This window comes from Acipenser ruthenus, chromosome 28, assembly GCF_902713425.1.
Source record: "Acipenser ruthenus chromosome 28, fAciRut3.2 maternal haplotype, whole genome shotgun sequence".
Taxonomy (NCBI): Eukaryota; Metazoa; Chordata; class Actinopteri; order Acipenseriformes; family Acipenseridae; genus Acipenser; species Acipenser ruthenus.
In genome coordinates, this window is record NC_081216.1 from 11,554,604 (window position 1) to 11,581,949 (window position 27,346).

General features: G+C 38.0%; 1 protein-coding gene across 5 annotated transcripts; it reads right to left on the minus strand.

Moving 5' to 3' along the window:
- Positions 1-300: 300 nt before the first annotated feature.
- LOC117434967 (uncharacterized) lies at positions 301-18,053 on the minus strand. Of its 5 annotated transcripts, none has more exons than XM_059003159.1 (2): positions 17,597-18,033; positions 301-8,729 (listed from the first exon to the last, which is right to left on the minus strand). In XM_059003159.1, exon 2 carries the CDS (start codon positions 8,649-8,651, stop codon positions 1,653-1,655), a length of 6,999 nt encoding a protein of 2,332 aa, XP_058859142.1. In that variant the 5' UTR covers positions 8,652-8,729; positions 17,597-18,033; the 3' UTR covers positions 301-1,652. The 5 variants fall into 5 exon arrangements, 3 of the variants coding, with proteins under 3 accessions (XP_058859142.1, XP_058859143.1, XP_058859141.1); XM_059003160.1 differs by lacking the exon at positions 17,597-18,033 and adding an exon at positions 14,002-14,018; XM_059003158.1 differs by lacking the exon at positions 17,597-18,033 and adding an exon at positions 10,815-10,930.
- Positions 18,054-27,346: the final 9,293 nt, after the last annotated feature.

Genomic DNA, 27,346 nt, shown 5'->3' on the forward strand with positions numbered 1-27,346 from the left:
TATGGTTTTTGACAGTTGTGGTGGACTAGGTTTTCAGTGATGAGGTTAGCATGTTGCTATTACTAAATCAGAGATGTCACCAAGGCTCTAGTGCAAGACTGACCAATCAGAGCTCAAGAATGTTTCTTGCCATTAATAGATTGTATTAAACATTATGTTCTGCCTTATTGCTTACATATTTCAATGCTAACATCTTAAAACAGGGATCAGTAGGGCATTCTTGGGTTTGTGACAATGGTTTTAATGGCAGGTGTTCCACTCCTGAAATGGGATGACATGAAATAAATCACAACAACAAGGTCACGGTTACTGAACTCTTTTAAAAGATTGTTTTGAAACATACAAAACAAACAAACAAAATAGATACACAATGTCATCAACATATTGATCATTCAGCATACATTATATTTCTACAAATCATTTAAAGTCAATCTTTGCTTAACATCTCTGAAAACTTGTTTCGTCAATGCACATCTCAGTTTGAAGAAAATAAAACACATTCCTTTGACATTGTGAAACAGTTTAGCAAGATATATCCAAAAAATGTAAGCAATAGAACTAGAGGATCAAATACTATTTCAAACATTTGAGAGCATGCATAAACTAAAACTGCACTCAACGTGCGTTGTCAGGCCACATACTTTCTTTCACTCCACAAGCTGACAGTGAAGCTAACCAGAAGTCGCAAGTCAAAAGAAATGCAGATCCTATTACTACACTGCTGACTCTCAAGGGCTAATTGTGCGCCGCTCCCTGGGAGCTCCCAGCCACAGCCAGCAGTGGTATAGCCCAGATTCGAATCAGCAATCTCCAGGCTATAGGGCACATCCTGCACTTCCGGGGAGTGACATTGCAGAAGAGAAGACAAGAAAGAAGCAACAGTCACAGATGTATGCGCAAACAACTTTCACATGCTCATCCTGCAATTGGGACTGCTACTCCTGTATTGGTTTGTTCAACCACTAGCGATGCTGTAGGAGTACCAAAAACACAAAAACATTCTTATAGACAGAGGTATGCCAATGAATGTTGCAGCACATTTTTTTCTTCTTTAGACAGATCTGACAGGGAATTGTAAACCATATTGCAAAGTTTACAGAGAGCTGTCTCTCAACCTGGCTACTTATAGCCCAGAAGAAACAGTTCCCATCACAGGGTGTTTTGAAAATGAAATAAATAAATAAGGCATGACAGCTGTAAAGGAACTCATTACTAGAGCATTATTCTGGTAATAATTTACCATGACATTAGTCATGAGAAAAGCTAAGATTATTCAAACTTTGTCATGACATGGCACTTCAGCAGGGGGGGGAAATGTCTCAGTGATTATTACACAAAGTTGTTATTTGTTGGTAATTTTCCTTTTTTACAATAATCTTGCATGTCTTCTAAGTAAAAAGGAATAATTTCCTGCATCAAATGTGGTGAAATGTGGGGCAGAGCTGAATCACAGCAAGTGAAAATCACACTACAAGCACTGGACCCCATGGCATGAAAAACAAGATGGCTACTGGTCACATAATTTGCATTAGCAGAAAATATGTGATTTCTGACACAATAAATATTCCTCTAACATCACCTGTAAAAAATATTTGTAAAAATTTAATTTTAACCTCAAGTGATCATTGTACTGCATTGCACGTTCTTTTTTTCTAAGGCATTTCATAGGGTTCATTTTTTTCTGTAGGCTGAAAGTCAACATTGTGAATTTCATGAAGAAAGCGTTTTCCATCATTTAAATATGCCTCGTCGTTTATATACAATTTTAGTTCCTCCAAATGAGCAGTGGTCAGTGGATAATCTGTTTTATTGATAATGTCTTTCCACTTGTCTAACAATGTTTTATTTATGACTTTAAGCTGGTTTTTCAATAAAACTTTTCTCTCATGTTGACCGATACCAAAATATGCATCTATCTTAAGAATCTCAGTGTTATGTTTATCTGCTTTTATCTTTAGGGTAGTAATTGGCTGGCCGCCTATGAAGGTGAGTTTGAGCATTTTTACAGCATTTCCACTTTGAATGGCTTCCGTTATCAGTCTTCGAAATGTTACGGCTACGAACGATCGCCCAGTTGTGAGGAATTCCTTGTGCATATCATATGGCACTACCACAGACGGCAGGTCACAGAAACTACACTTTTTCTTTAGGTTTTGTATTTCTTCAGCTGTTAAATTAGCTTGGTATTTATTTCCGAGGGCCAGCTGCAGCAAAGATTTAGCCAGTGTCTTTTCTAGCTGTGTCTGACAGGCATTCAGAATGCTATTTATAGGAGGCTGATGATCTGCATTTAAAAGACATCCAAAACCTTGCACTTTTTTTCTATTATTTTTGTAAGAATCGACACGTCCTATCTGTTGAGTAACATATTCTACCGTATCTCCTTTTTTTATCAATTTTTGTAACTGCTCTATTTTTGGTATTCCTAATCCTCTAAGATCTTTTGCCTTTAGGGGGAGCTTAGAGTCCTGTGCTTCAGGATGCAATGCTTGTGCGAAGGCGTGATACATGCAGCTTTTCCCTTCACTCCTGACTGGATAGATTTTACTATTTATACAAACATCATAATGGCCTTCAGGGTCATCTTTGCTGGCTGTCCGGTAGACTAGATGTATTGTATTGTGTACTCTACTCGAACTTGGTTCTAAAACATGCTTTGTCTGCAGCTTCCCTTTCTTGTCCTTTTCAGAAACCATTACCTTTGTGCCTGTTGTTTCTGATAACATTTTTAAATCCAGTACAGAGCCTGTTGTATTTGACTCTTGAATCTTTCTAATGTATTTGTCAAAATAATCTTGATCAGCTGGGTGTATCTTGTTAAATGCAATGGTGGGTGCCATGTGTGTTATGTAGAGTGCTGCAGAGCTGCCCTTTAACTTTTCTACAGTTCTGTTGGTGTTCAGCTTGTTGCTTATGAAGCTGCTTGCATATTGATTTATTTTAGACTGAGCTTCTTTCACAAGGTGCCCTGCAAACTTCTGATGGAAAGTTTGAACTAAGAGAGTTCCAAGCTCTTTAGAAATAGAATCAGCAAGGGTTTCCCTAAATTGTGCTAGGATGGGTTCATCATCTTCAGAAAGATCACATGTACTCAATGTTTTCTTTTCATCCATTAATGTATTTATATTGGCACTTAATTTAGATGCAAAGTCATTGAGAAGGTTGTTTACGTTATTGATAGCAAGCCCATTAAGTGTACTTAAATAACCAATTTCAATAATATTTAGAATGGTCTTTTTCCTGCCTTGGACCTCTGTTTTGGCTTTTTCAATGACATCAGTTATAGCAGAAAACAGTTGATTCTGCCGCTCAAGACTCCTGTAATCTTCATTCAGAATTTCATGAACAAACTCACTGAAGACATTCTTTACAGAATCACAGAGAGGCTTCCCAGGATCTAGGAGCAGCTTCACTTCTTTGGGGTCTGTCAGCTGGGACATAACTAAACGATCAATTATGGGTCTCAGCTGCTTAGTTTGTACTTTTTCCCTCATGGTTTTTTGTGATTCTGCTTGAATCTGTGTTTCTATTTTTTCAAGAATTCTATTCAGTACAACCTCTTCATGTTTTCCTATTCCGTACATGACTGTTTGTTGTGCCATCTCTTTACCTGCATATTTGAAAGCATTTTTTGTGTTTTCCTTCATCACTGCAGTATACTCACTTCTAATCTCACTAGTTAGCATTTCTGGTAAGCGTGTCAAATCTTTCTCAAAGGCCTTTGTTGCTACTTTACCAATTCCACTACCAATCAATGACACACCAATAGAGATTGCTTTGGAAATGGCCCAAGAACCCCAACTGAATTCTCCTTCGACTACAGCTGTCACTCCATCAATGCAGTCAGATACCCCCTCAGTAATCAGTGCCATCCCAATACTGGAAAGAGTGCCAGCTGTTAGAGCGGTTAGAAGTACACCTCCTACTATTTGTATGACTCCCAGTAAAAACACCCCAAGACCTTCCCAGCAGAAGCGAGGTTTCTCCTCTACAGAAAACACATTGAGGAGACCCATCTTGTACAATTCATACAATTCTTCATGCACAACTGAATCAGATTGAAGACCAAGAGAAAAAACAGCAGACTCCACAGTCACAGCATCACTGTGTCTGGACTGGATGTCCTTCAGATTTAGAATTGATGTCAATATGTTTTTCTCAAAGAAATCAAGCACCTGCACTTTGATGTGGATGTTCTTCTGAAACTCTGTTTTGTTTTCAGTCTTGACGTGTGAAACTGAGAGCTGCAATAGACTCGCTGTTACCAGACACTGCTCCTTGAGTGTGTGCAGGGAATCCACGGACTTCTCAAGATCCTTCAAGGAGGCGTCCAGGTAGTTTTCTTTTCTTTGCTTTAATGTACAGTAAGCATGATTGTAGAAAGCAATGGCAGCCCAAGAAGGGTCTAAATTCATGGCTTTTTCAAGAAACTTGGCACATTCTTCTGTTTTACCAGCACTGAGCAAGTTGTTACCAAATTTAATGTAGTGATAGATACTTGATAAAGGGGACTCACTGCTTTGTGATTTATGTTTAGCCATTTCTGTGTCCTTTTCAAGGCTTTCCTCCAGTTCTTTTCCCTTACGCTGAACTAGATCTTTAGATTTAATCTGTAGCCATGTTCCCCAGTATTCATTCATGATGGCAGCCGTAACTTTTTTATCACCTTTATTAGCAATGCTCTTATATATTCCGGAAAGAATACTGCAGTATTTCAAAAAGAGCTTTTCTCTCAGGTTGACTTCAACGATTTCATCTTCCATGATGTGTTTAACCTTCCATTTGGCTCTATAGTCTCGCACATCCTTCAGTTTGTCAATGTTTGCATCCATTGTAAGAATGAAAGGAATGTCGCTTGAACAGACAATCACCTGTGCTGAGCCAGGCTGCCCTTTGCGAGCTGTTCTTCCAAAAGCCTGCAGTTCAACTCTTGCATTTTGGGAAAGAAAAGTGAGAACCACAAACAGACCTCCACTTCTTACAACCTCTTCAGACACCTTGATGTCAGTGCCTCGACCAGCTAAATTTGTGGCTACAATCACATCACCTGGATTCAAATCAAAGTCACTGACATTCCCATGCTGACCGTCATTACGAGTGTACTGTCTGACTTTGATAGTCTTTTCACTTTCTGACTCTGCCAGATTTTTAATGACTTCATACAGATCATTAGCCTTATTGATATCTTCACATATCACTAGAGCTGCTCGTCCTTTCCTATAGGAAGTGGATTTCACTTTTTTCCGGATCACTGAACAGATAGTTTCTTGCCATTCTTCTTTTGTGCTTCTGATTAGGCCTTTCTCTTCAAACAGCTTCTTTCGATTGAATGTTGGAATCCTACAAACAGAGAGTGTAGAATACAGTTTTTGTAAGAACTCCTGGTCTGATTCTGTTCCCAGTGTGCCTGTTGTTCCATAAATCTGTCCGTTATACATGTTGAAATATCTGACATTGGAGATGTAGTTTGTGATAGTAGACAAGGTGCTCACTTTGGTGAGATGCTTCATCTCAAGAAACTGCTGCAGCCCATCACCCCATTTCTTGTTCATTTCAACAATGCCTGTGCTTTTGAAGTCTACAGGCAATACCTGCTTCTCTTGAACCAAGTATTCTCTGCCTTCTTGAAGCCTGATGGCAAGAAAGGCATTTTCCACCCATGTCTGTAGTTTTGCTTCAACCAGATCTTTAAGGAAGCCTGGTACACGTAATGCATCACCTTTGTTTTTGTCACATGGAGTATACTGGATATGCTTTTTGACGTTCTCTGCCACAGTTTCACTATAGTCTTCATAAGCATCATAAAGAGCACAACATAAACCATCTTCAACAATTAAAACTGGTAGATGGGGAATATCTTGATTAGTTTGTTCCAAACCTTCATTACCAGGAGGCATCCTCAGTTGGAGGGTACCTTTGTCATCCAGTGTGTATGGCAGCCATTTATATGGAAAATATTCTTCTGCTGCACTTAAAATATTGAGCATTGTTTCGTGATTGGCAGTGCTTAAGAGATATTTTAAAATGTCCTGCTTCCCTGATAAGACATCTTCAGTAGCTCCAGGAGGAACCAGTCCTTTCTGTTCAGCAATTTCTAGAATCTGCAGGGGATCCTCAATATCAGTCCCTTCATGAAGAGCCTTGTAGAAGGGTAAAAGGGGGCCCCTCAAGAAGGTTTCCGTTTTAGACGCAACATAACCACACTGGCTAACAGAACACCAGATCATGGCAAGAATGGGACCAAGGTCCTGCATGCCAGGCATGTCACTAGATAAGTAAGTGAACTGAAGTCCTTGATCCAGCATAAGGGAGTCAACCTCATCCACTATAATGCACTGAAATCGTGGTTGAGGAAATATCTGTTTCATCTCAAAATTCTGACGGAGGAAGTCAGCAGAAAATGTCTCCACTGTCCCGTACACAACATCAGAACCATAACACCGATTTCGATCTTCATCTTCAGTTTTGTCAGTGTTTGTGTCCACTGTAATATTAAAGAGACTGTAGAAATCTTTCCAGTCTTTCACATCTCTCTCAGATAAAACCGAGGAGCATGAGACAATATCTATCTTCTCTCCTTTCAAAACACGGAAAACTGCAAACATGGCTATTATACAAGACTTCCCCTCTCCTGTAGCAACTTCTAGAAGTTTACCAGAATTTGTCAATGCTAGGAGACACCAGCTGACCATCTGTGTGACACGAGGCCACCACCCTTTAACTTCATGTACGGATCTACACAGCAGTTCCAGTAACTTCTGGAGTTCATTGATGTCTTGTCCATTGGTTAACAAAAAATCCTTTCTACGCTTCTGCAATGTATCCTCTTTGGGCATATCTGGATGATTCTTAAGGTTAGTATCTACAAGGACATTTATAGTGATGTTCCTGATTTTGTTAAGTGTGCTCTTTTCAATCAGATTTCCCTTTTTTATTTCATTGATGACTTCATCAAGGCCCTTTGCTTCATCCCGAGCCACAGCAAGATCCAGCTTTTTGATAGTCATCCTGTCAAGTTGAACTATGTGAGTTAATGATTTTCCATCTTTGCCTTTCCATGTGTTGGAGACACGATATATTTCAATCAAATGTAGGATTTTCAGAATATCGTTCGGATGTTTATCACTTAAAATCCTTAAAAGTTCTATTAGATTTGATGGAGACCAGAGCTGGGTTTGGACAAGTCCTAATAGTTTTTCTGTGATATCACTTCCACCTTCTGCCTTCCAGTAACGCATAACTCTTTCAATCAGTAATTCACAACAAATAAGTTGAGTATTTGTTGACAAACTGCTGTCAAAGTCTTTTAAGTTCTTTAAAAGTGTTTCCAAAAAGTTTAGCAAGATTGTGTCCTTGATTAAAATATCACAATTAGCCCATGTTTCAGCAAGGTGCAACATACTCTTATCGGTGCTGCTTGAGGTTCTAATGGTTTTACATTCGTATTGAAATAGATGGAACAGAGTTTGAGTTAAATGAAGGCATTCCTTTACACTCTGTGTTGAGTCTGACATGGTGTTGATAAGATCATGCAGCTCAGCTTGCAGTTCTAACACCAGAGCAGTGTCCTCATCTATCTCGCAGGATCCTATTATCAGCTCTATGAGAAGAACCTGCAGCTGCTCCAGGATGTGTTGGCTTGGAGGTTCATTTGTCCAATCAATGAAAAGTTCCTTCAAAATTTGGATAATTTCCTCTACCTGTTGAGGAGACAGGTCCTGAAGTTTCAAACTAGAAAAGTCTGAATTTAATTTAGTGGAAAGCATGTCAAGCAGGCTGTCTTCATCTTCTTCATCATAGTTTTCTTCTTCTTCATCTTCTTCTTCATCATAGTCATCATCATCGTCGTCTTCATCATCATCTTCTTCGTAAGTGCCCTCTTTTTCAGTGTGTTCATGATTAAACACATTTAAGTCAATTTTCCTTACTTCCTCTTTCTGTTTCCTCTGTTGCTCCTCTCTCTCTCTCCTCTGTTGCTCCTCACTCTTTCTCCTCTCTCGCTCTCTTCTCTGTTGCTCCTCTTTCTGTTTCCTCTGTTGGTCCTCTCTCTCTCTTCTCTGTTGCTCCTCTTTCTGTTTCCTCTGTTGGTCCTCTCTCTCTCTTCTCTGTTGCTCCTCTTTCTGTTTCCTCTGTTGGTCCTCTCTCTCTCTTCTCTGTTGCTCCTCTTTCTGTTTCCTCTGTTGGTCCTCTCTCTCGCTTCTCTGTTGCTCCTCTTTCTGTTTCCTCTGTTGGTCCTCTCTCTCTCTTCTCTGTTGCTCCACTTTCTGTTTCCTCTGTTGGTCCTCTCTCTCTCTTCTCTGTTGCTCCTCTTTCTGTTTCCTCTGTTGGTCCTCTCTCTCTCTCCTCAGTAGCTGCTCTCTCTCTTTCCTCAGTATCTCCTCTCTCTCTTTCCTCTCTTGCTCCTCTTGTTGCCTCCTCTCTTTCTCCTCTTGTCTTGTTTTTTCTGCTAGTTCTCTGTCCCTTTTTGGTTTCCAGAAGCATGTTGGACATTCATAGAAATCAGCATGTTTAACTTCTCTGTAGTACTGACCACCATTAAATACATAGACATGGCGTCCATCCAAAGTCTCTTTGTGGAAATCTTTTCGTCTTTTACATGGTGGTAAAGAACACCCACATTTGTGACATTCACGAGACGCACTGTTTCCCATTTTAAAGCATTGTTAGTATGTAGATGTAGATTGTATCAGTAATCTCCTCCAGCTTCCCTTGAATATGTCTCCTTCAATCTGAAACAAACAAAAATATTTTACATTTTTTGTGATGCAGAGAATTACATCTTCTATCCCTACCCCTGAACACTGAGGGGCAATTGCAATGAAGTGAAAGCATGTACTAACTAGGGATGATCCTGTGGTACTACTTACTAAACTAGTATGCAAGTTAAAGGAGAACCCAAACACCTCTACCTAACTTTATGACAAACTCTTTTACACGTCTTAAACAGATTTAACATGCTGGTAAGGGCTGTCGTACTTTATTTTTTAGTATTAGAGTATACTTAAGTTAGCTAGTATTTTGAAAACCTGGTATTTTTTTCCCCCAAGTACTGAGCTGGATGTCTGGACTGGTGGAGTGCAGCACTATGGAATCATGGTTACTGAACCCGGGGTGGAATTAGGCCTTGGCGCTTAGCATCGTGAGCACTGAAGCATTTATTTATTTTTAATGTGGACCATCATCTGTGAAAATTTGTCTGCTAAAAGATGAAAAAATAGAGGGGTTTGCGAAAATTTGTTTCACTAAAATATTTACGTATGCAATATAATAAAACCGGAGGTGAATGCTCAGTACCCCTTCTGTTTTTCAATATTACATGACGTGTCAAAGATTGGAACTTTTGTTCAAACTTTTAAGGATTAAGAAATGTTCAGTTTTTATTACCTTTTTGGAGTTTCTTAAAGGCAAGGTGCAAATCTAGTGTCATACCCAAATACTTATTCTGAGACAGTGCTAATCATCTCCCCCTTAACAAAAATGGTAAACTGATTCTGCGTTATGTTTTGTCTAATAGAAAAACACATTCCCACTGTTTTGCTTACATTCAAACTCAAGCAAGAGTGATCATGGCACCCTAAAATGAGAGAGCTGTTTACATTCAAGTAACTTCAGTGACCAATCGGCTTGGTGACGTATCAGAGTGAAATGATTGTACTGCCTGATTGTGCTCATTGGTTTTCGCGGTGCAGAGCGTAAGAGAAACAGCTAATTAAAATAATCATTATTAATCATTATTCCCCGTCGAGGGGGAGAGGGGGAGGAGAAAAAAAAAAACCTTTTGTATTTTACTGTTGTTGCGTTGTGTTGTTAATAAAAAAAAAAACATTTGATCAATAAAAAAAATAATCATTATGCCCCGTCGATGTGTCGCAGTTGTTGGTGTAGCAACACAGACAAAAGATAGCTTTAAAATGCACATGGCCAAAGGACAGTATTTCTCCAGGAAATTAACATGAAATGAACTCCAGGAGTAGTCCAGAAATTATTTATTACCCACCCAGATGAAATTGAAATGCAATATTTAATGTTAGCAATAAGCCAGTAGGGTGAATAGATGACATAAGTTCACTGGGACAGCTTTGGACAGGCTTTTTAAATCACACTGCAATGCATTCTGGTACTTATAGTCCAGCTTGTCTTAAAGAAAAGAGACAGGTAAAAGGTACCTGTGACAGGTAAGAGACACCAGAATGCATTGAAGTGTGATTTAAAAAGCCTGAACTGTCCTAAACTGTCCAGGTGAACATGGAGTCTTCTGGTCATCCTACACTCCAGGGTGTTGGTTACGCTATAATAACAAAAAATATTGAACAAAAATTATTGTATTTCTTGCTCTTATTGTATTACTTGTATTGTAACACTTGAATGTATTTGTATTTGCTTGCGATTGTAAGTCGCCCTGGATAAGGGCGTCTGCTAAGAAATAAACAATAATAATAATAATAACCGCACGCCCAGGGCATGAGGTTGTGGGGCAAGTCAGCCCCAGGAAGTGCGGTTATTATAGCGTAACCAACACCCTGGAGTGGCTTATTACGCTTATAAAATGGGTTACTAGTTTTTAGACATTTTTATTAAAAAAATAATTTGTTTATTTTTTCCTAAATCTATTACTACGCTAGGAAAAATAGTAGGTGAATTATATAAATGATTATTAATAATATTATTAATATTAATAGTAGAATGTGTGTTGTGTGTTTGTGAACTACTGTTACTATCTCTCACAACACACAATACTATTGAAACTCTTGCCAATATTATGTAATGTTAAAGTGAAGTAAACTAAATTTTCTACATTTAAAAGGTAAAATTACCCCCTTTGTTTCCTTATCCGAGTCGGGGGGAGGCAGGGAGTTGTTGGGGTGTTGTTGTCTGCCGAGAAGGGAGGGGTTGAGGGGGGTGTTGTTGTCCACGGAGGAGGTTGGGGTTGGGGGGGGGGGGGGGGTGTTGTCCGCGGAGGAGGGGGGGGATCTGGAGAGATGGACTGATGGCCTAAAATGAAATAAAAACAAAGTTAGTATCCACAAGGAAAGGAAATATATGTTTCATATGGTTTTATGTGGTTCACATATTTAAAATATATAGTTTTACAATACATACACTGTTCCTACATTTTACATATGTGAAATATATATTTTATATATCCATTCAATAATGTTGCCAGTGAGCATCTCCATTAGTGTACACAACATTGTTTTTAAAACTGTGTACTTTTATTTGAATAAACAGACAAAAGAGTCCTAATGGGCACAGGACCCGTGCTAATATTTATTATTATGATTATTATTTACCTTGGTACATGGTTTGAATAATTCCAGATCGTGATTTTTAAAAACACTTCTGGATTCAGTTTACCCGACAGTAATTCACTGTACTTAAAAAAAACAAAACAAAAAACAAAACCTATCTACGCTACATCTCTCTCACATCATCCGTGGACATAGGTAGGCTACTTGTATTATTTTTTCAGTTAACCATCCCTTGATTGACATTAAAAAGGCTGAAATTTACTTTAACAGTTCATTTCAAATAACTGGTGGAGCGATCTTGATTTTTTTTTTTGTGTTGTGATGCGGTTACAAACATTCTAATTCTATATCCGGGATTATATCTGTCTAGCGCAGCAGTGTTTAGCGTGCATGGAATTTTACTGTGGTGTATATTATTCAATAAAAATAAACCTCATAAACAGAAGTGTGCATCTAAGCAGCATGACCAGTATGTTAACGGAACGCAAAGGCGGGGGAATCAGAAGCACGGAGGTGATTTCTAAAATGTAGTGTCATTTTGGTGAACTCCAGAAATCACTGGCCATAAAAATCACTCTAGAACCTCAGAATGCACTGTTTGTTTGTTTTTGTTTTTTTTATAAATTTAGTCGTTGCCAATTATTTTTATTATTTTCTCCCAATTTGGAATGGCCAATTATTTATTACGGTGGGCTCACCGCTACCACCCCTGTGCTGACTCGGGAGGGCGAAGATGAACTCACGCTGTCCTCCGAAGCGTGTGCCGTCAAGCCGACCACTTTTTTTCACACTGCAGACTCACCATGCAGCCACCCAAGAGCTACAGCGTCGGAGGACAACGCAGCTCTCGGGCAGCTACAGGCAAGCCCGCAGGCGCCCGGCCAGACTACAGGGGTCGCTGGTGCGCGGTGAGCCGAGGACACCCTGACCGACCTAACCCTCCCTCCCCCCGGGCGATGCTCGGCCAATTGTGTGCCGCCCCCTGGGAGCTCCCGTCCTTGATCGGCAAAGGAATAGCCTAGATTCGAACTCGCGACTTACAGGCTATAGAGCGCATCCTGCACTCACGTGGAGCGCCTTTACTGTATGTGCCACTCAGGAGCCACCTCAGAATGCATTGTTAGTAACTGAACATGATGGATTCACCCCAATGTAATGGTGTGGAGAGATCCTGCTTTCAACCATCCAGCATGGGGATGCAGACCTGAATTACCTTTACAAAGGAGGACACAGACAACATGCCCCACATGTCGACCTGTTCCTATCCAGTTTTAAATAACTTTAGCATAACAGAGGCAGAAGTGTTAAAGGGACTAGGAGCTCTTAAAATAAACAAATCCCCTGGGCAGGATGAGATCCTCCCAATAGTACTCAAAGAAATGAAAGAAGTTATTTACAAACCGCTAACCAAGATCATGCAACAGTCTCTTAACACAGGGGTTGTACCGACAGACTGGAAAATTGCAAATGTAATACCGATCCACAAAAAGGGAGACAAAACCGAACCAGGTAACTACAGACCAATAAGCCTGACTTCTATTATATGTAAACTTATGGAAACTATAATAAGATCCGAAATGGAAAATTACCTATATGGTAACAATATCCTGGGAGATTTCCAGAAAGCTTTGACAAAGTCCCGCATAAAAGATTAATTCTCAAACTGAACGCAGTAGGGATTCAAGGAAATGCATGCACATGGATTAGGGAGTGGTTAACATGTAGAAAACAGAAAGTACTGATTACAGGAGAAACCTCAAAATGGAGTGAGGTAAGCAGTGGTGTACCACAGGGATCAGTATTAGGTCCTCTGCTATTCCTAATCTACATTAATGATTTAGATTCTGGTATAGTAAGCAAACTTGTTAAATTTGCAGATGACACAAAAATAGGAGGAGTGGCAAACACTGTTGCAGCAGCAGCAAAGGTCATTCAAAATGATCTAGACAGCATTCAGAACTGGGCAGACACATGGCAAATGACATTTAATAGAGAAAAGTGTAAAGTACTGCAGTCAGGCAATAAAAATGTGCATTATAAATATCATATGGGAGATACTGAAATTGAAGAAGGAATCTATGAAAAAGACCTAGGAGTTTATGTTGACTCAGAAATGTCTTCATCTAGACAGTGTGGGGAAGCTATTAAAAAGGCCAACAAGATGCTCGGATATATTGTGAGAAGTGTTGAATTTAAATCAAGGAAAGTAATGTTAAAACTTTACAATGCATTAGTAAGACCTCACCTAGAATATTGTGTTCAGTTCTGATCACCTTGTTACAAAAAGGATATTGCTGCTCTAGAAAGAGTGCAAAGGAGAGCAACCAGAATTATCCCGGGTTTAAAAGGCATATTGTATGCAGACAGGCTAAAAGAATTGAATCTGTTCAGTCTTGAACAAAGAAGACTATGCGGTGATCTGATTCAAGCATTCAAAATCCTAAAAGGTATAGACAATGTCAACCCAGGGGACTTTTTCAACCTGAAAAAAGAAACAAGGACCAGGGGTCATAAATGGAGATTAGATAAAGGGGCATTGAGAACAGAAAATAGGAGGCACTTTTTCACACTGAGAATTGTGAGGGTCTGGAACCAACTCCCCAGTAATGTTGTTGAAGCTGACATCCTGGGATCCTTCAAGAAGCTGCTTGATGAGATTCTGGGATCAATAAGCTACTAACAACCAAACGAGCAAGATGGGCTGAATGGCCTCCTCTCGTCTGTAAACATATGAACATAAGAAAGTTCTTACCAGCTACTGTAGAAGATTGTCACAAAGACGGCCGGAGTGGGTGGCGTCAGACCAGAGCCAGGAAATAAACAACAGAGACTTGGGGTTTTGGTGAGGCTGAGCGAGTGATCGCGCTCAGCATTTAATAATTAACAGACAGAACAGAAAATAAAAGGTTTTAAACACAAAACAGGACACGGCACTTGCGCCAAAATAAATAGACAAGCAAAACGTACTAAACACTTAACAAACGGTGCACGGAGAGACAAACAAACACGGTGAGTACAAACACTTATAGATTTCACTTTACTTTCCTTTACTACTTTCCTCCTTCTCCTCACCCGTTCTCCACTCTCGAACACCCAAAAACCGAGTGAAAGAAATGTGCATCTATATATATTGTTGTGCTGGGATTCAATTACTAATTAATTATTCACTTGAATCCCAGCACGTGAATTAATTCTGCGCAACCCCGTACTCACATATTACATTTAACCAGCACGTGAAGTGATTTGTGCCCTCCTCGTGCCTAAATACAAATCTACACTTTTTTAAATACACGTGAAACACAGACCCGTTTATATCCCGTGTACCAATGACTATACACCAACATTAACATACGCACGCAACATACAACACATAATATGCACACAGGGGCGGGGCACATTGCCACAAAGATCCACAGACCTAATCATTGTTACAGACCTGTTGAAAGAGACAATTTTATATTAACTTTTGTTAACTTCAACAGGATCATGAAATAGACCAGTGGTGCTCAACTCTGGCCCTCAGGATCCTAGAATCCCTCAAGAATTTGGTCAGAGGTAAATGAATAGGTGTGTTTTATATAACTTATGTTAAAGGGGAGCTTAAGTTGTTTTTTTGTTTGTGTTTGTGGCAGGGTTTAGCCCTGCCTGTGTGTTTGTTTTAGTTTAGTCTGACAGGGACAGGGTTAAATTCCCCCGCCCTGTCTATTCATTGTTTTCTGGTGCCTGGGAGTTGGTTGTTAATTGTTCAATCAATCCCAACCACCTGGTATAAAAGGAGGCCTCAGCCTCCCATTAAAGGGAGAGAGCTGAAGAAGCAAATGGCGGTTTAGTTTGCTGTGGGTTTTTGGTTTGAATTTGAAGAGCCAATGAAGGATTGGAAGTTTTGTTCTATTATTTATGTTTGTGAAACCCTTTTGTTTGGCCCATGTGCTGTTTATTTTGTATTATTTTCTAAATAAGTCTTTATTTTTGAACTGCAAACTGTCTCTGAGCCTCAACCCTTTGCCATCCTGTCACAGTGTTACACATTCTCATATGTTGCTACAACTGTTTAAATATGGTGTGCATATTGTTGTTATTTTTTTTGTTGACATCTTGGAAAGTGAGCACTTTGGACTGTAATTTAATAGTGTAGAAAAATGTGGTCAGGATGTCAAAAAAATAAATACAATACACATACCTTATTTAAACAGTACACCCTTAAACATGTGTTTTTATCTGTGATACTCTAAACTTTCATCTATTTCACTGGTGCAATATTTATTTCCAGAAAATCAAACTACAAATGAATACAAAAACACACAAAATAAATTCCAATAAAGCACGAAAACGGCATTTGACAAGTGGCAAAAATCAAGATCTAAATAATTTACAACAATTTAAGTAATTTCTTTAACATTCAGTTATGAGCAGGGGCGTGCGCAGCGACCACTTAAAACTAATGTGTTTAAATAATGGTAACACATTTTGTGCAACTTTTTGCACATTTTGTGTAGGATACTAGTGTGTCTCTCCTAAATATTACTGCCCAGTGCTGCCTGCATGGTTGCCAAGTCTGCATATTTCCCACAGATTTTTTTTTATTTATTTATTTATTTATTTTTTTTTTTTTTTTTTTTACAGCCGCTATAATTTTGAGAGGCTTTTTTTTGGGCTTGTTTTTTTTTTTTTTTTTTTTTAGCTATTTTAGCTTTATTTGAGGTTTTATTTTAGGTGACTTCAACACAAAGTTATTTTTTAAAAATGGTTGTAGGAGTGATTTTGGTGATTGACTGGTGTCAATGTATATGTGTGTCATTAGAATTCAAGAATCCTCCTATCCCCACTCCAGTATAATTAAGAACACACCCAAATTTGTGAACTTACTGTCCTGCCCACTTATAAACACACCCACTCCCCTACCTCAAATGGGTTGGGCTTGTTTTGAAAGGAAGTGCTGCTTTTTTCTGATGAGAGCTGGCAACACTGGCTGCCTGTGTTTCCCTAATGTTCCAACACAGTGCCACTGTGTATACAGTGTTAAAATGAACACAAAATGTGTTGACCTTAATCACACTGAGTAATGTGTTAAAAAAAAAAAAAAACATTAAATATATATGGTATATAAGTAAATATTTTTGGTGACTGCTTTCATTGCTTTGCTAAAAAGCCTATTCAAATGAAACATTTGTGTGCTTTAATATGTTTAAAGTAGATGAAAACTGTTTGCAAACATCAGTCTTATCTGTTTTTATATAAATCTAAAATGACATTATGTCTGTCCACTGTACTTATTATTAAAAAACACTTTACATTCTGCTGCAGTTCTGTGTGCTCTTTCAATTTTGCTGGTTCAATTACACAAATATATATGAAGCAAAACATTGAGCACACATGGCAGTACCTTTAATTTGAAGTCTGATTGAAAAACAATGTAATATTTGACAATACCAACACTATCAACGTTAAGATACATGAATTAGAAGATAAAACCTCCAAATCTATTTTTAAGGAAATGTTCAAGTATTTGGAAACTTGTATGAAGAGAAAATGTTAATTTGCTTCAGGGTTCATTAGGGCTTAATTCCTCAAATCAACTGAGCTGCAATACAGTTGATTGAAATCTGTTTTATTATTCCTGAGATTGCTGCCCTCTAAAAAAGACACAGAATCACTTTTTTCCAGCTCAGTCTTTATTGAAATTGACCCAACATTTATAAGATCACAAACCCCAATTATATATCTTTCAATAATAATTCTAATGCAAATTATGGGGTTCTGTTACAAACTTTAACACTTGATTGCAATTATTTTATATCTCTAGTGCCATGTTTAGCTTTTAAAATATATATGTAATAGAAACTGTCATTTGACTATTGATAACTCGATTTATAATGCAGTTATTAACATGAATGTACGAGGCTGAAATTGGCTTTCTTATTCGCATGCTTCTTATTCAGTCGGAATGCATGAATGTATTTCTCTACGTTGAACAATTAGCCTTGAATTTAATGGGTTAAATCGTGTTGGGTCACTTATTTCTCTGCAGATACCCGATGAGGTGCATCCCCTCTACAAGCTCCAATTGAATTTAGCCCGGTCCAATGTGGTTTTGTGAGGTAAAACAGCAGGTAAACATGCTACATGTGCCAATCACTCAGCTTCTTATTTACATGCTCATTATGTTCTCTAACCGTGTGGCACTTTCTGCTATATTCTATCATTTTTTTTTTTTTTAACAGGGTGATCAATCCACCAGTTAACTCAGTTCAAACTTTTTCCATCTTAGGCACTTGTGGAAACCAGAGTTGTCAATACACTTTCAACACAATGTCTATTTAGATTCAGAAAAAAAACTGAATACTTACAGATGTACTGGTATGTGGTGGTTTTTCTACGCTGTTGCTGTCTCCTCTGAATCTTCTACGTGTCGGTTGAGGCTGGTCTCTGAAGTGGTCTCAGATCATTGTCCGGGTTCCGTTCACGTCCGGTCTTGGTGTGTCAATGTCTTCTCCTCAGTCAGGTATCAGTCTTCCCGGTAAAAGAAAAGAAAGACGCAAAACTCGTAGTTGTATAGGCAGGATCGGCAATAAGGAGAAAAAGGTGTCCGTCCTCTAAGCTTCTCCTCAGGAGAGAGAAAAAGGTCTGTGTCTCTTCTCCTCAAGAAAGAAGTCAGAGTCCAAAGATGAAATCTACAAAGTTATTTTTATTGTTGCTTAGTATACAGGAGAAAGTAACTGAAGCACAAGTTAAAATTCTGAGCTCAATGGCTCTTACAAGCTGGTTATATTCATTTATAATTGTGCAGTTTTACAAGCATACCACTTGTTCTACCCAATCACATGATTCACTCATGTTCCCATCTGCCCCCTTATGAATAATGCTGATGGTGCAAGATAGACATGTTTATACTTTCTGTTCTCTTTTTCTCACCCAATATTGCTACCTACAAGTGTTACCAAAAACATGTTTCAAGGGTCAGATTTCTGGGTGCATTGTTCTCTTATCTTTGCATGCCATTTCCCTCCCCCTTAATGTTCTTTTTCTTGTATCTTTTTATCTCCTCGTGTCAGCTTTTTCACTGCCTGGCTTGCAAGTCTGACCCAGGGCTGCTACAAGTTGTGGCTGAAACCGGCCCTAAAGAGTGCAATGTGCCCTTTATTCTCCTTTTGAGGACAACACAGTTAAAAACACACGTTAAAAAAAAAAGGTTTTAAACAAAACAACTATAGCTAAACAATAAACCACTACCTGCAGGAGCACAACCTGCTACTCCTGTCCCTCTCCTCCCAAACACAAACAAAAGCTCCCTGGATATAGGCATATAGGCTAATTTATCATCAATCAAATCATTAACCAAGCTGCATCCTCACCTGGGCAGTCTTAATCAGGAATGGAGCTGGAAATTAACTCCATCCGCGCCACACTCACTGCATTTACACGGCATGAAGTAATCGGCTTTCTCTGCAGTTGGATTCCACGGAATCTGATTTCGCAATGGGAATACAAGTTTACATGATAACTTACCTTGGTATACATGACACTGATGTAATCGGATTTCGTCTGGGTTTGTATAGGCCTATGTCACCTATTTGTTATATTTGTTTATACTTTTTTACGCTGTTATTAAGGCTAAGAAAATTAATAAAACTGTTTAAAAACATTAAATAATTTATTTTAAAAAATAAATCTAGTATTTTCTTTATACGTTTTCTTCCCGATAGGGGTCACATGCTTCGACATTTTTAGAACCTTAAGCACCAGTAAAGCCGCAGATGCCTCAAGGCTGAAGCTAAGTCTACCCTTTCCAGTCAGAATGCAGATCGTTAACACGTTTTTTTTTTTTAATTCGGAAGGACAGAAAGTGATTGGAAGCTGATTAATTTGTTTATTTGCTAAGAAAACATGAAGGCTCAGCACCACTTGTTTAGTTATTTTTCTTTACTTTCACACGTATTGTGCTTTCAACAGCTTCCATTTTGTTTTCACTTGGTCGACAGTTCTGTTATCCAGCAGATGCCATTTTTTTTCCACCACTCTTTTGAAGAGGTTGTTGTTTCTGTGTTTTTGAACATCAAGGTGATTTATAATTTGTAATTCGTCAAGACATTTTATGAAAAAAATAAAAAAGTTTCCATATCACTCCAGTAGTACGTTGCTGCTTCCTTTTGGCGAGACATCGTGCTAAAGCAAAACACACACACACCAGGTCGTGCACCGAACTGCTTTCTGCTTTTAATACCCACCCATGCGCACTACCGAATACTACTGTAATCCGATCACCACGTTTACAAGGCAGCGAGATCGGATTTGAAAAGGATTAGAATCGGGTAATCCACGTCTGCAAATCTGTTTACCTGTAATTGGATTCGAGAGAGAAAGCTGATTCCCCAATCCGACTGCAGAGTTTACATGGCAGGATTTCCGAATCTGATCACCCTGTAAGTTGATCAACAAAAAACTACAACACACCGATGTTACGGCTAAGAAGGCTTCATCACAAATACATTTAAATTATATAATAAGAAAATAAATTTGGGGTGCAAATTGAGTGTGTGGCTTAATTTTTTCTTGTAATGATTGGGACCTTTGCTCTGTTAGCCTGCACCTCTGTTATGTTTGCGTGCACGTCTTCCTTTGTTTTTCAACGCGATTTAGCCCATCCAATTCGAGGCTAATTATTCAACGTAGATAAATACATTTATGTAAATAAGAAGCTGAGTGAACAAGAATCTTTAGCCTCGTGAAAAATATATAGTTTGAGTCTCAACAGCTCCTTACTCTAAAACAGGGGTGGCCAACCCTGGTCCTGGAGGGCCGGTGTCACTCTTGGCTTTTGTTTCAACTGTGCCCTAAATTACTTAATTGGACCAATTATTACCAATTATTGGTTCAATTAAGTATTAGAAAATTGACTAAATAAACAAAACTTAGCTAGTAAGCCTATATGTTTTATTTAAAAACATACTTCCTCTTAAAAGACCTGTTCCTCAAAAGCTGTTATTGTGTAGTTTTCAGTTAAGACACAGAACCAAAATCTTTTAGTCAGCATTCACTGAAACTGTTTCAGAACTCAAGTTAGACATACATGATATTTTTCTGTCCTAAAATACATCATCTTGTAACTATAAAGGTTTTAAGATTGCATGAGAATGATCAGCAATCCTGGTCTGCAGGTTTACAGACTTATTTCAAGTTGTCAAATGTAAAATTCTGTAATTCCACAATAAAAAATAAACTGTAACTCTACCAGAAACAATAACAAATCTTATGTCAGTCTGCACCAATGGTCATTTTCCCCAAGAGGTAAGTTGTTGTGGGAAGCCAGGCCACTTTAAAAAAGAATACACAACCTGTGTTTCCCACCACTCCCCATTTACAGTTAATTATTACAGTTTGCAATGCTATTCCAACAGCTTTAAACTCTTCCAAATGTTCATATGGAGAATATGTTTTGGGGACCAATTGTTACCAGCACCAATTATCGTGGGGGCGAATTGTCACAGGGACCAATTATTGTGGGGACCAATTATTGTGGGGGCAAATTGTCTCCAGGACCAATTATCGGAGGGACTAATTGTCACCGGGACTAACCTTTTCCTGGGACCAATTGTCAGCGGTGCCAATTATCAATTGTCGGGGACGAATTGACTGGGGCAAATTGTCATGGACCACTTTTAATACAGGTTTGACTGCATATAGAAACATATAAATATGGCAAGTTCAGGTGAACCAGCATATGCTGAAGAAGCTCTTGGTAAGAAATCATATATTGTTATATATACTGTATATACTCTGTATATGCAAATAATAAAATAGTTAAAAAAATAGAAGATCAGGGGCTGGAACACTTTAAGTGTAAAAAACTGTTCATGAACTCTCTGCTTGCAAAAGACAGGCAGTAGTAAAAAAACAAAAAACTAAAAAACAAGAACCATCTGCTCTGCTTTGAGCAAGAGAACAGGAAGAAGCTATTTCACTGTAGACCACATAATTGCAAAATAGCAAAGTAAAACACAAAACACCTTGTAGATAAGCAAATAAAATAATGATTTGTTAAAGAAATGGGAGATGAGACCGAAGATAAATGTAAGCGTTTGTGTAAAGACAAACAGGGAAAAAGGAAATTCGATTTTGGAAAAAGAAAATTGTAACTTACAACATGAGAAGTCAGGTCATTTAACAACAGTAATTTTTTTTTTTCAAGATAAGATTAGACAAAAAGAAAAGGAAGGCGTTTAAAACTAGGATAATTAAAACTAGGATTATTATACATTTGATTATAAGCCTCGAAAAATATAGATATAGGAAAAAGGAGTCATTCAATTTTAATACTTATATATGTATTAGAATATTAAAAATATATACTGTATATTTTAAAGCAAATTAGATGAAAAAGAAATGGGAATACCAAAACAATTTAAGCTAATTTGTATTGTAAGATAGCATTGTATTTTGTATCTTGCTCTTAATTGTATTGATAATTGTACTGTGATTCTTGAAATGTATTTTTTGTATTATTTATTTATTGGGCATCTGCCAATAAATAAATAATAATAATAATTGATATAGTAGACTGAGTACATATTATGTTATAACGAACTGTAATATTTTGGGGGTTTAGAAATAAAATAAAAATGTAGAACTATCCCTGGAAGTGCAGGATGAGCCCTACAGCCCTAACCCTATCCACTGCCAGGGTAGCCGGGCGACTGTGAGCCGGCTGTGTTGAAACCAGAACTGCGTTTCTTCTGACACGACAGGTCTGGTTGGCTTTACTGTTGGCTTGCAGAGTGAAAGAAAGCGGGCGGCCTGACAACTTGAAGCACATTTCGGAGGACGCTTGAGTGCGCTTGTCTTCGCCTCGTCCGAATCACTGCGTGAATAGCAGTGTTCAGATGGGGTCTTAAAAAAAAAATAACTGGCCATTCCAAATTAGGGTGAAAACGGGGGTAAAATAATTGCCAATTCCAAATGAAAAAAATATGAAATTGACAAAAACGCAGATTTTATTTTTTACAAATGTGACACGATGAGATACAGTGAGTACAAAACAACTATAGCTAAACAATAAACCACTACCTGCAGGAGCACAACCTGCTACTCCTGTCCCTCTCCTCCCAAACACAAACAAAAGCTCCCTGGATATAGGCATATAGGCTAATTTATCATCAATCAAATCATTAACCAAGCTGCATCCTCACCTGGGCAGTCTTAATCAGGAATGGAGCTGGAAATTAACTCCATCCGCGCCACACTCACTGCATTTACACGGCATGAAGTAATCGGCTTTCTCTGCAGTTGGATTCCACGGAATCTGATTTCGCAATGGGAATACAAGTTTACATGATAACTTACCTTGGTATACATGACACTGATGTAATCGGATTTCGTCTGGGTTTGTATAGGCCTATGTCACCTATTTGTTATATTCGTTTATACTTTTTTACGCTGTTATTAAGGCTAAGAAAATTAATAAAACTGTTTAAAAACATTAAATAATTTATTTAAAAAAATAAATCTAGTATTTTCTTTATACGTTTTCTTCCCGATAGGGGTCACATGCTTCGACATTTTTAGAACCTTAAGCACCAGTAAAGCCGCAGATGCCTCAAGGCTGAAGCTAAGTCTACCCTTTCCAGTCAGAATGCAGATCGTTAACACGTTTTTTTTTTTTAATTCGGAAGGACAGAAAGTGATTGGAAGCTGATTAATTTGTTTATTTGCTAAGAAAACATGAAGCTAGAAGGCTCAGCACCACTTGTTTAGTTATTTTTCTTTACTTTCACACGTATTGTGCTTTCAACAGCTTCCATTTTGTTTTCACTTGGTCGACAGTTCTGTTATCCAGCAGATGCCATTTTTTTTCCACCACTCTTTTGAAGAGGTTGTTGTTTCTGTGTTTTTGAACATCAAGGTGATTTATAATTTGTAATTCGTCAAGACATTTTATGAAAAAAATAAAAAAGTTTCCATATCACTCCAGTAGTACGTTGCTGCTTCCTTTTGGCGAGACATCGTGCTAAAGCAAAACACACACACACCAGGTCGTGCACCGAACTGCTTTCTGCTTTTAATACCCACCCATGCGCACTACCGAATACTACTGTAATCCGATCACCACGTTTACAAGGCAGCGAGATCGGATTTGAAAAGGATTAGAATCGGGTAATCCACGTCTGCAAATCTGTTTACCTGTAATTGGATTCGAGAGAGAAAGCTGATTCCCCAATCCGACTGCAGAGTTTACATGGCAGGATTTCCGAATCTGATCACCCTGTAAGTTGATCAACAAAAAACTACAACACACCGATGTTACGGCTAAGAAGGCTTCATCACAAATACATTTAAATTATATAATAAGAAAATAAATTTGGGGTGCAAATTGAGTGTGTGGCTTAATTTTTTCTTGTAATGATTGGGACCTTTGCTCTGTTAGCCTGCACCTCTGTTATGTTTGCGTGCACGTCTTCCTTTGTTTTTCAACGCGATTTAGCCCATCCAATTCGAGGCTAATTATTCAACGTAGATAAATACATTTATGTAAATAAGAAGCTGAGTGAACAAGAATCTTTAGCCTCGTGAAAAATATATAGTTTGAGTCTCAACAGCTCCTTACTCTAAAACAGGGGTGGCCAACCCTGGTCCTGGAGGGCCGGTGTCACTCTTGGCTTTTGTTTCAACTGTGCCCTAAATTACTTAATTGGACCAATTATTACCAATTATTGGTTCAATTAAGTATTAGAAAATTGACTAAATAAACAAAACTTAGCTAGTAAGCCTATATGTTTTATTTAAAAACATACTTCCTCTTAAAAGACCTGTTCCTCAAAAGCTGTTATTGTGTAGTTTTCAGTTAAGACACAGAACCAAAATCTTTTAGTCAGCATTCACTGAAACTGTTTCAGAACTCAAGTTAGACATACATGATATTTTTCTGTCCTAAAATACATCATCTTGTAACTATAAAGGTTTTAAGATTGCATGAGAATGATCAGCAATCCTGGTCTGCAGGTTTACAGACTTATTTCAAGTTGTCAAATGTAAAATTCTGTAATTCCACAATAAAAAATAAACTGTAACTCTACCAGAAACAATAACAAATCTTATGTCAGTCTGCACCAATGGTCATTTTCCCCAAGAGGTAAGTTGTTGTGGGAAGCCAGGCCACTTTAAAAAAGAATACACAACCTGTGTTTCCCACCACTCCCCATTTACAGTTAATTATTACAGTTTGCAATGCTATTCCAACAGCTTTAAACTCTTCCAAATGTTCATATGGAGAATATGTTTTGGGGACCAATTGTTACCAGCACCAATTATCGTGGGGGCGAATTGTCACAGGGACCAATTATTGTGGGGACCAATTATTGTGGGGGCAAATTGTCTCCAGGACCAATTATCGGAGGGACTAATTGTCACCGGGACTAACCTTTTCCTGGGACCAATTGTCAGCGGTGCCAATTATCAATTGTCGGGGACGAATTGACTGGGGCAAATTGTCATGGACCACTTTTAATACAGGTTTGACTGCATATAGAAACATATAAATATGGCAAGTTCAGGTGAACCAGCATATGCTGAAGAAGCTCTTGGTAAGAAATCATATATTGTTATATATACTGTATATACTCTGTATATGCAAATAATAAAATAGTTAAAAAAATAGAAGATCAGGGGCTGGAACACTTTAAGTGTAAAAAACTGTTCATGAACTCTCTGCTTGCAAAAGACAGGCAGTAGTAAAAAAACAAAAAACTAAAAAACAAGAACCATCTGCTCTGCTTTGAGCAAGAGAACAGGAAGAAGCTATTTCACTGTAGACCACATAATTGCAAAATAGCAAAGTAAAACACAAAACACCTTGTAGATAAGCAAATAAAATAATGATTTGTTAAAGAAATGGGAGATGAGACCGAAGATAAATGTAAGCGTTTGTGTAAAGACAAACAGGGAAAAAGGAAATTCGATTTTGGAAAAAGAAAATTGTAACTTACAACATGAGAAGTCAGGTCATTTAACAACAGTAATTTTTTTTTTTCAAGATAAGATTAGACAAAAAGAAAAGGAAGGCGTTTAAAACTAGGATAATTAAAACTAGGATTATTATACATTTGATTATAAGCCTCGAAAAATATAGATATAGGAAAAAGGAGTCATTCAATTTTAATACTTATATATGTATTAGAATATTAAAAATATATACTGTATATTTTAAAGCAAATTAGATGAAAAAGAAATGGGAATACCAAAACAATTTAAGCTAATTTGTATTGTAAGATAGCATTGTATTTTGTATCTTGCTCTTAATTGTATTGATAATTGTACTGTGATTCTTGAAATGTATTTTTTGTATTATTTATTTATTGGGCATCTGCCAATAAATAAATAATAATAATAATTGATATAGTAGACTGAGTACATATTATGTTATAACGAACTGTAATATTTTGGGGGTTTAGAAATAAAATAAAAATGTAGAACTATCCCTGGAAGTGCAGGATGAGCCCTACAGCCCTAACCCTATCCACTGCCAGGGTAGCCGGGCGACTGTGAGCCGGCTGTGTTGAAACCAGAACTGCGTTTCTTCTGACACGACAGGTCTGGTTGGCTTTACTGTTGGCTTGCAGAGTGAAAGAAAGCGGGCGGCCTGACAACTTGAAGCACATTTCGGAGGACGCTTGAGTGCGCTTGTCTTCGCCTCGTCCGAATCACTGCGTGAATAGCAGTGTTCAGATGGGGTCTTAAAAAAAAAATAACTGGCCATTCCAAATTAGGGTGAAAACGGGGGTAAAATAATTGCCAATTCCAAATGAAAAAAATATGAAATTGACAAAAACGCAGATTTTATTTTTTACAAATGTGACACGATGAGATACAGTGAGTACAAAACAACTATAGCTAAACAATAAACCACTACCTGCAGGAGCACAACCTGCTACTCCTGTCCCTCTCCTCCCAAACACAAACAAAAGCTCCCTGGATATAGGCATATAGGCTAATTTATCATCAATCAAATCATTAACCAAGCTGCATCCTCACCTGGGCAGTCTTAATCAGGAATGGAGCTGGAAATTAACTCCATCCGCGCCACACTCACTGCATTTACACGGCATGAAGTAATCGGCTTTCTCTGCAGTTGGATTCCACGGAATCTGATTTCGCAATGGGAATACAAGTTTACATGATAACTTACCTTGGTATACATGACACTGATGTAATCGGATTTCGTCTGGGTTTGTATAGGCCTATGTCACCTATTTGTTATATTCGTTTATACTTTTTTACGCTGTTATTAAGGCTAAGAAAATTAATAAAACTGTTTAAAAACATTAAATAATTTATTTAAAAAAATAAATCTAGTATTTTCTTTATACGTTTTCTTCCCGATAGGGGTCACATGCTTCGACATTTTTAGAACCTTAAGCACCAGTAAAGCCGCAGATGCCTCAAGGCTGAAGCTAAGTCTACCCTTTCCAGTCAGAATGCAGATCGTTAACACGTTTTTTTTTTTTAATTCGGAAGGACAGAAAGTGATTGGAAGCTGATTAATTTGTTTATTTGCTAAGAAAACATGAAGCTAGAAGGCTCAGCACCACTTGTTTAGTTATTTTTCTTTACTTTCACACGTATTGTGCTTTCAACAGCTTCCATTTTGTTTTCACTTGGTCGACAGTTCTGTTATCCAGCAGATGCCATTTTTTTTCCACCACTCTTTTGAAGAGGTTGTTGTTTCTGTGTTTTTGAACATCAAGGTGATTTATAATTTGTAATTCGTCAAGACATTTTATGAAAAAAATAAAAAAGTTTCCATATCACTCCAGTAGTACGTTGCTGCTTCCTTTTGGCGAGACATCGTGCTAAAGCAAAACACACACACACCAGGTCGTGCACCGAACTGCTTTCTGCTTTTAATACCCACCCATGCGCACTACCGAATACTACTGTAATCCGATCACCACGTTTACAAGGCAGCGAGATCGGATTTGAAAAGGATTAGAATCGGGTAATCCACGTCTGCAAATCTGTTTACCTGTAATTGGATTCGAGAGAGAAAGCTGATTCCCCAATCCGACTGCAGAGTTTACATGGCAGGATTTCCGAATCTGATCACCCTG